The sequence below is a fragment of the Scleropages formosus genome, chromosome 1 (assembly GCF_900964775.1).
Source record: "Scleropages formosus chromosome 1, fSclFor1.1, whole genome shotgun sequence".
NCBI lineage: Eukaryota > Metazoa > Chordata > Actinopteri > Osteoglossiformes > Osteoglossidae > Scleropages > Scleropages formosus.
This window is the reverse complement of record NC_041806.1, coordinates 46,855,593-46,865,903: the sequence shown is the minus strand read 5'-3', so window position 1 is coordinate 46,865,903 and position 10,311 is coordinate 46,855,593. Positions and strand designations below refer to the sequence as shown.

General features: G+C 42.4%; 1 protein-coding gene across 1 annotated transcript; it reads right to left on the bottom strand.

Annotated features, from left to right (window-relative positions):
- Positions 1–2,254: 2,254 nt before the first annotated feature.
- On the bottom strand, positions 2,255–4,174 carry gje1a (gap junction protein epsilon 1a). Its single transcript, XM_018742456.1, has 3 exons — positions 4,136–4,174; positions 3,472–3,654; positions 2,255–2,650 (listed from the first exon to the last, which is right to left on the bottom strand). Exons 1-3 carry the CDS (start codon positions 4,172–4,174, stop codon positions 2,255–2,257), a joined length of 618 nt encoding a protein of 205 aa, XP_018597972.1.
- Positions 4,175–10,311: the final 6,137 nt, after the last annotated feature.

The window sequence follows — 10,311 nt, the reverse complement described above, 5'->3', positions numbered from 1 at the left end:
TGCTATGAGCAAACAATGGTAATCTTAAACTGCAATTTAATGAAAATAAACTATTTTCACTTTCTGAATGTTAAAAGTTATTATCCCAGTCGCTTCATAGCACAAATTCTGCTGTTCTGAATTTTAATATTTGGTTCTAGGCTATTCATTTTGTTATAATTAATTATTATTTGTCTGGCACCTTTAACTTTCAGCTGCAGATAATTATCATTACAGTGATTTACCCATTTATAAAGCACGGTATTTTTGCTGTATGCGCTCAAGGTAAGTACCTTGACCAAGGGTAAAACAACAGGAGAGTCATTCAAACCTGGAACCTGCAGAGTGCTTGGCAATGGCCCTAACCACTACTCCACCTGCTGGCCATGTAATGCAATAATAAGTTCTATCAGTCAACCAATGTACCATTTTCCAAAGAAAGAACGAAAACCTTTCTGTTAAATTAAACTGGACAAAAATTTAAATTAATAATTAAAAAGTTCTCATTCGAAATTCCAAAGCTATATGTAACATCGTGAAACATTTATACAATGTAAAGAGGCAGAGGACTACACCTTTAAACCGGAGCACTTCAAAGGTATATAAATACGAAACCCCTTCTACTGTGTCTGCAAGAAAAGAACACATTTTAACCTCTTAAAGGACCACAGGGTGCAAAATCCTAGCTGATACACAGCACAGAGGTATCATCACAACAAAGTGGTACACGGTCCGTTTCTAATAAATATTTGTTTAATTAATCAATAATTTTCCAGACACTTTGTACACAAAAGAAAAATGGATGTTGCCTAAAAAGCTGCAAGAACAGACATGAAAGCACTACTGGAATTAGAAATAAAAGCTGTAAGAAACAAATGGTCGGAACATTCTAGGTGACTGTAACGCATCCCCCTTTTTCCTGACGGTGTTAGGAGTGTACAGGTAGGCAGTGCGGTCCGGGGGCCGTATAACCGAGATACAGAACAGCGGAGCAGAAGCACGAATACAGTCGCTTGGACAGACCAGGCGGCCCGAGTCGACCAACATAACACTGCTAGTACTCAGAAGATGCACTGTATCGAAAAATCAAGGGGGTCTGCATCAAACCACAGGTATAAATACGTGTCCACAGCCATTTTTGTACCTGAGATCATGCATTCAGCTGAAATCATTAGCAAAAGTTGGATGGATGCCTGATAATTAATAACAAAAAGTCCAGAAAACGAAGTAAGAGGTAATCTTTTTTCGTCATACTGACCACTACACGTTCGGTAAACCAAAAGCACTATGTGGGAACTGCAGTCCACAAGGTGGGCCAGGAAATAAAAAAAGAAAAATGTCAAAATACAGTCAAACTTCTAATCGTCCACACAAATACAGAGTGACCAGCACTTTTTGGTGTGAGGGAATGAGGGGCCAGGAACCCCAGGGCAACACTGGGGGGTTATGAAGCACCAAATTCTTAAATACCTGGTATCGTCTGTAAACCTTCCTAACCTTTTTCTGAGAAAGGATGCTCTTCCAAATGCAGAATAACCAATTATACAGTTACCATATTTTACAGGCTCCAAAAAAGTGGAGCGAATATGTCATAAAGTAATATCCATGCAACATTTTCTTTTCAATGCCTCATGAATAATTTAAAATTTTGGTTCAGTTTCACTTTGGGCCTTTTCCAGTTTGCAGTTTGATAAGTACAGAAAACCCCACTCTTGAATTAAAGTAATTTTTAGCTTATGCTATGAATCAGTTCACTGGAATCACTAATGTCAATTTTAAAAATGTATAATACAAAAAGAAGTTAATTTCGGTTGTAGGGACAGAATTTTGGTAATGGTTTTCGTATAACATTAATTTTACCTGCTGCAATGAGGCTACCAAACTATATTACACAATGCCGTCTTTACAGGACACAAAAAAATGCAGCTGGAAAAAAAAAAATGGGATTACAAGCAAGACTGTGTTTGAGGTTGTAAAAATGAACACTGTTATAACACTTCCTATATTTGCTTTTCAAATTTAAAAGTTCTTAAAATTTCCCAGTTCTGTTTAGATTTACATTTTCGGCTTGTTTCGATAAGAGGAGTAAAACATGGTTCGTTGGAACACAGCAAGAAAAATAAAAGGCCAGTGTAAGTCAGCTCTCAACAGGGTAAAGGGCGGAGGTAAGCTGTCCGAAGGCTTCCGTCCATGGAAAGACCTGGCTTAGACACACAAAAAAGCACAAAAAGATTTATTATTTGACCTAAACCTCTGTGGGGATTTAACACGCATGTCATTGATTGGCCAGGTAGCCCAGCCGTCTACAGAGTATCTCAAAGATCTCAGCGATACACAACCCCACTGTGATGACGGTGAAGGTGTACATGGCGCTGAGGAAGATGGTCTTCTCAAAGTGCTCGGGGACCATGCACTTGGTGAGGTTGAACTTCCTGTCCAGGGCACTGGCGTCGCACATGAACAGGGGGTGGACCTGGAAGCCAAACAGGTGGCTCTGGAGCCAGAAGGCCACGATCTCCAGGATGATCCTGAGCAGGACAGAGATGATGTAGAAGACAGTGTAGACGGGTCGCTGGAGGATCTCCTCTTGGTCGATGTTCTTGCAGGCGGCGTACAGGTGAAACACAGCACCGGGAACCAGAACGGTCACAAGCTGCAACGCCCAGAACACCTACAATGGTGTACAGGTGCAGCTTAAAGGCAGAAATGAGCCTCATGGAAAGCACACGTTTAACTGTCAGATCATAACATATTTATCTGTATGAACTTTTAGTTGCAGAGCCAAGGATTTTGCCCAAACAAAGAAGGTTAATTGAACTGGAGCACTTCAAGTCAAAAAGGTTACGTTGTCATGGAGACTTGGACCAACGAACTTCACATTACAGGTCCATATTGTTAAAGACCAGCATACTTGGAACCATGGAGCAGTGTTCTGATTTGTGTAGGTTGTGTTTCCATCCATCCGTCCATCCATCCATCCATCCATCCATCCATGCAGCCATCCATCCAGCCCCATTAAAATACAGAACCTATGGAGTGGAAGTAACTTATTTCATGCATGTCAGAACATCCAGTTTATGAATATGACACTGGCATACTGGGTGATCTCAACCCATACAGTTACACTATATGCTGACATGATGGATTAGTATTTGGACTCCTCGAGGCCATTCTGTTGAATAATCAATGCAAACAGAACATATGATCATAACAGAAATGAAATATTCTGAGGTCAACTCAGTGGAACAGGCACACTTATTATGGATCCGTTTTGGTATTCATAACACAGAGACTTTGGCTAACCTTCACTGCGAAGCTGAAAGTGAAAAGAGTTTTTCAAAAATTCTCTGGATCTTCCCCCATCGTGCCCCCAAGCAAGAGAATAAAGATGAAAGTGACACTTGAGGATGTAATTCAGCCCCATTCCATGTGTGATGGGAGTTGTGCCGTTCATGACTCATCACATTTGTACTCCACCGGTACCGAAGTTACCTGAGGGGTTATCGGCCTGAACTGGTTGTAACAGTACAGGTTCAGCTCCCTCCGATCCGGGTCACAGCTGAAGTGAAGCGCCTCATTGCCGTAGACGGCGAATCCCAGGACCCCGAGGAAGAACATGCGCACGGAACCGAAGAACAGGGTGTGGAACTGTCCGATCACCGTCGGCGGCCTCAGCTACGAGAGAGACGAAAAAAGACCGAAAAAAGGGAAACTCTGCACTGATACTGACAATCAATCACTGAAAATACCGCTGTAAAAGCTTCCGATGATGGTATTTGTGCACGCACTGTCCATTTCTAATATTAATTCATCATTTTAGTTCTGGCACGCAATCCCTTCCAGGGAGAAACTTTCAGAACTTCACCACCTGGTGTCTGTGATACACCTGGAGAGTTGGGGTTCAGGTTAGCGTAACTCGAAAGCCTTGCTGTAGAAGAGAGCCGTTTATGTCTAAACTCTTCAACCACGTCTGTTGCAGTAGATGTCCCCCCCCAGCGGATGCTCCGTTCCTTCATCCCCCCCAGTTCCGTTATGATGTTGGATTCTGATGACCCCAAATGGCCTGCGAAGTGCGCATAACCCAGAAGCGCAGACACACGGGTGTATAGAGTGTATAGACATGCCAAAGATTCGCCCATGACCGTCGCATACTTACGCAGCCCTCATAAAAGTTCTTGATATAGTTTAAAGACATGGCTTGGCCGCGGCTCTCCCAGCTCAGTCACATTGCACCGTGCGGCCCTCATCGCCAATCTGCTGGCATCAGGCGAACCTGGCGCCCGACCCTGCACCCACGAGTGACCTTTTTGCCGGGCAAAACGCCCTTGTCAGTGCATATTTCTCTTTTATCCGCAGCCCCTTCATCGATTTGCACAAAAAAAAGACAACAAAAAGGAGGCACAAAAGCGCGGGACATGTGGTCGCGCCGTAATCCCCCCCCGGACCCTGTCAGCGAAAAACACAACCCTTCTCGCACACAATGGGAAGTGCAAAAAAACACTCCATGGAAAACAGGGCAAAGATCTCACAGGAGCACAAATTACACTCCATGCGCTGTGAAAACGCACCTGTGTCCACACGCCACGCCGCCGTAAACACTTACAGTTCCAGTAACGACAAACATCGTCAACAGCGATTTACAGTCCAAAAAAGTTCCCATAATGTTCAAACAGAATGCCTCTTAAAGTGAACATGACCAGAAATAAACCTGGAAAAACTGCTCAGTTGTGCTTCAGCCCTTTCAAAGCATAGGCTCAGTATATAGAAGTGCAAATTTGACTAAAATGCAAGATATAAAAAAAGGGCCCTTAATTATGAGATGGTAAACGTGCTTCCTAGTCCCGAATCCATGCGCAAGATGAGCCGTGAACCAGCAACCTTTATAGGAGCCTTGAACCTGCAACCTGCCCCTCCCACACACACACAAAACTGTAATACGATGCGTATTAAAAGGTATGGAAACAAAGTGCACACACCAACCGTAGTCCAGGCGGAGCGTTGTTGATCCCCCCCATTCACTCAGAGTGTGGGTCGCGTCCTCATGCCACACTGGAGCCCCCGGGGAAAGACCTGCTGGGAGAGCACCATGGTCCAGGCACCGGTATCACGGCTTGGAGCCACAGCGAGAGCAACGCATGGTCACCGGGCTCCGGAGTAGAGACACGGGTTCGTTACCTCGATAAAGACACAAAAAAAAAAAAAAACAAAGAAAACCCAGGATCCCGCAGCTGTCCGGTCCCGCAGGGCACGTGCCCCCCCTCCTGTGTGATCCACCCCTTGCGGTACGCCCCGTCAGATGCTGGGGGGATGGGGCAGAGGTCACGCTCTCTGATTTAGATGCGTAAAAACCCTCTTCAAGCTAAGAAAGTCTGGTGAAAAGGATATCACAATTATATCTATGTATCCAATAATTATATCCTTTAATAGCAGTCCATCTGTATTCTGATATGGAAATAAGTGGTAATTGTGCTATTAGGCTATTTTTCAGGATGCTGTATGTACCATATGGTGGGAAGTACTGTCAGCAGGCAATAAACAACAAAACACAGTATTGTACAGTACTGCCTCAAAAACTTCTAAAAAAGACTTTGGACTATATTAAAAAACAACAGTAAAAACCATTGTTTCATCAGAGATTCTATATTAGTGTAAAGGGAACACTAATTATATGGCTTTATTCATAAGCACAGTGTTACAATCCTGCTACACATGAATACCTACAGTTCACTTCCCAGCAATATCCTCATACAAGCCCAATTCCAAAACAGTTGGGACAGTGCAGAAAATATGAATAAAAGCAAAAAGGAGTCATTCGAAAATTTTCTTTGACTTGCATTCAAACGAAAACAGTACAAAGACGAGGTTTTACCTCATCAACTGCGTTGCTTTCTAGAGATGTATGTTTATTCTGGAATTCGTGCCTGCAAAAGTTTCCGAAAAAGTTGGGATGGGGTTGTCCAGAACTATCCCTTGACTCACATTTCTGGACACAAGTGGCCCCAGAATTGTCTTTAAAACAAAGCCGTTTATGAGACATTGTTGAAAACAGCATCACCTTTGGGCATGTGATCAGAATGGTTTCTCGGTGAAAAATGAGACACTCCAGTGTTATTGATAAGGGCAGGAAGCATTTTGGATCATAAATAAATAACCAAGCCCAGTTCTACTGAACTGCACCTCCCTGCAACGTCCTGGTATGTTAATCGCCTAATATAATATATGTCACATGGACTCTTGTCAAGTCTTAGTTCATTTGCTGATTGCATCCATAGCGGGAATCTTCACTGTGCCCTTTAATAGCACCATTTTTATCTCACACACTGCAACTTTATTTCTTAATGCACATCTATTAGGTATATAACCAAATTTAATACTCTTTTTAGGAGAATGCATGTTGTAAACACATATTTATTGTTTGCTGTAAACAAATATTTTGCACATTTTAATATCGTTAAAGCATTAATTATTTTAGGACCCTGCTGCTTTCAAACCTTTAGGTTCGTAACCATGAAAAATGCGTAATCGGAAGATTCAGCAGTGTGCTCCTTTCAGTTAGCATCAAATTTGTTTTCTTTCTTAAAGTCCCCGACATTGTATTTCATTATTCAAACATGTCAGAGTAGGGTTTTAACAAAAGCACTTTTTTGTTTTCATTTTAATCTTTATAACCTCTTATTCTCTGTCAATTTTGTGAAATATTGGTTCAGTTTGTGGTCGTAATCATAAAGAAACTGTTCGCTGTTGTAAAGTCTAGACGAAAAGATGGTAATTTCACTTGTCAAAAAGCACACTTTCCCTTTCGGTTAATTATCTTCAATTTGCAGACTTAAAGTATATTCTGGGTGCATATAAGATGGATGTTCTTATTTCCCTTGTGCAAAGCAAAACTGAAATGCCTTTGGCAAATGCATTAGTGTCAGGATGTGTCATTTAGACAGGTAAGTAATAAACCTTAATGTCTGCCTTGCATACAAAATTCTGCGCTATCTAAAGTTCTGGAAGTGGCTTCACATATTAAATAATAAATGACATTAGTAAGGATGATGGCTGGTGTTTGCTTATTTCCATAGTACACATCTAACTTACTGCTGTAGAGCATTCGAAAGCAGTGTATTTGAGCACAATTGCTAGGTACAGGCCGATCAGCCACAACATTAAAACCACTGACAGGTCAAGCGATAACATTGATTATCCTGTTACAATGGCACCTGTCAAGGGATGGGTTATATTAGGCACCAAGTGAACAGTCACTTCTTGAGTTTGATGTGTTGGAAGCAGGAAAAATGGGCAAGCGTAAGGATCTGAGTGACTTTGACAAGGGCCAAATTGTGATGGCTACACGACCTGGTCAGAGCATCTTCAAAATCACAGGTCTTGTGGGGTGTTCCCGGTATGTGGTGGTTAGTACCTACCAAAAGTGGCCCAAGGAAGGAGAACCGGTGAACTGGCGACGGGGTCATGGGCACCCAAGGCTCACTGATGCACGTGGGGAGCGAAAGCTAGCCCGTCTGGTCCGATCTCACAGAAGAGCTAGTACAAATTGCTGAAAACCTTAATGCTGGCCATGATTGAAAGGTGTCAGAACACACAACGCATCGCAGCTTGCTGCGTATGGGACTGCGTAGCCGCAGACCGATCAGAGTTCCCATGCTGACCCCTGTCCACTGCCGAAAGCGCCTACTATGGGAACGTGAGCATCAGAACTGGACCGTGGCGCAATGGAAGAAAGTCACCTGGTCTGATGATTCACGTTTTCTTTTAGATCGTGTGGATGGCTGAGTGTGTGTGCATCGTTTACCTGGGGAAGAGATGGCAGCAGGATGCACTATGGGAAGAAGGAAAGCTGGCAGAGGCAGTGTGATGCTCTGGGCAGTGTTCTGCTGGAAAACCTTGGGTCCTAGCATTCGTGTGAATGTTACTTCGACACGTACCAAGTAGCTAAAGATTGCATACATTTACATTTATTAATTTAGCAGACGCTTTTCTCCAAAGCGACGTACATCTCATAGAAAATACAATTTGTACATTACTTTACGAGAAAGAGAGACAGTTGCAGACATGTGATTCTTAAGCAAACCTAGTCTGTTACTATCCACTTGATGCACCAATGTTCGCCGCTTTAGTAGGTGCATAAAACGCAGGATAGGTGAATCCTGATGATCTCCTACCAATTTTTTTTTTTTTTTTTTAAGAATAAGGTACACAAACAATCACATACAATGCCGAAGTAGCATCTGTGTAAAGGCAGACCACGTACACCCCTTCATGGCAACGGTATTCCCTGATGGCAGTGGCCTCTTTCAGCAGGATAATGCGCCCTGCCATACTCCAAAAATTGTTCAGGAATGTTTTAAGGAACATGACAGAGTTGAAGGCGTTGACTTGGTCTTCAAATTCCCCGGATCTCAATCCGATTGCACATCTGAGGCACGTGCTGGAGAAACAAGTCCGATCCACGGAAACCCCACCTTGCAACTTACAGGTCTTAAAGGATCTGCTGCTAACGTCTTGGTGCTAGATACCACAGGACGCCTTCAGAGGTCTTGTGGAGTCCATGCCTCGATGGATCAGAGCTGTTTTGGCAGCATAAGCGGAACCTCTATTAGGCAGATGGTTTAAATATTGTGGCTGATTGGTGTATAATCCTACAGGATGCAAAAAATCCACAGTGACAGAAGTAATAACTGAAAATGTGTGGAAAATGGCACAAAAACTGATATTGAATTTAAATATAAATAATAACCCTTGGAGAGGAGGAAGGCTTTCCTGATAATAATAATAATCAGCAGTACTTCTTGCAGTTGCAGCAATACTAATAGTTATATGATGTTGCTGAGCTGACACTGCAATCCAAAGCTGCTTATGATTTCCTCCACTTATACAACTAAACATTTTAGCTCAGCAGTTCAGATTAAGTACCTTGCTACATGCATTGGCCCTCCTGGGTGTTAAATCTGTGGCCTTTCACTTACATGTGTATTTCCCTAATCATCCGGCTATGCTTGTTGTGCCCAGGAGGAAAGGAACCTTTCCTGCTTCTGCAAAACACTGTGAAAGGCAGTAGTGTGTGAAGTTTGGAGCTATGACACTTGCTTTGGTAAAAGGTCCTACTAAAAAACAGAATGCATTAATGTTACGCTGCTAAAATGATAAATACATCAACTAAGAGAATATTTCTCAATCCAGTAGATGTCAGTAAATAAACATTTTGCATAGAAAAAGCAGAAAAGAAAAAGGTCAGGCTAGGATGTATGTTTATATGATTATAGAACTAACTCCTTCATCCAAGGTGACAAGCTGTAAAATGATCTGGAGGTTTTGCCCATGTTTTATTTCCTCCTTAAAAACATCACATACAGTATATTGTACACAACCGTAATATACATTGTGTAAACACATTGCTCGCGGAACATGGTTAATTAGTTCTGTGATATTATCCTATAAGGCAAATTCTCATTGTAACGAGGTTGAATTACTATTATTTCTTATGGGGAAGAAAGTAAGTTCCCAGACGAAAATGTAATTCATTCATTCATTCATTCATCAGCCATGGTTCTTCCAGTGGAGGGCCGCAGTGGTCTGGAACCTACCCACAAGCAAGGAGCATGAGACAAAGTTGTGACAGGCTGAGATTGCTGATGTTGTAGGAATTACAGTATAAGAAGTTAATTCTCTCATTTTGCTCAGCCCTCAGTGTACAGTCTGTGTATGCAGTTAATTTATGTTTAATTTTTGTTTATTTTGTATCAAATGACTGAAGCAATAAGCAGGGGGTAGAAGCTGCATTGTGGGCAGACGGATTGAATGTGGATGCTGTTTGCCGTGTATTTGTCAGGAACGTGGAATGCCCCAATACAGGGCAAAAAATGCTGTTGTACTGAATAATATTCTGGTTGTATGAAAAATAGGATATATATTTTCATGTGCCCTTGTAATGGTTTTTCTTTATGCAAGAGCCAATTATGTAAACCCTTTGTGTACTAATATATTAGCAACAGGCAATTGTCATATATCATGTGTCAGTGAACCTGTATAGGAAAAGCAGTTATTGGAAATGAATGAATGAATGAATGAATGAATGAATGAATATGCTGTATCAGGAAGACTCCGATACTAACAGCGCCTTCTGCTGGTGAAAGTACAACGCTACGCGTAGACGCTATATTGCGGCTCCAGTGAGCGCAGTGCCCCCCCACCCCCCCCGCCAAGACTCGGATTGCGAGCAGTGTCTTGTGTGGATGAAGATCACTTGTGTCGCTCACGGATGGGATGCGCTGTTCTCGGGATGACTGACTGCTGGACCTCAACCCTGCAGGATCCTTCTCAGGGCGC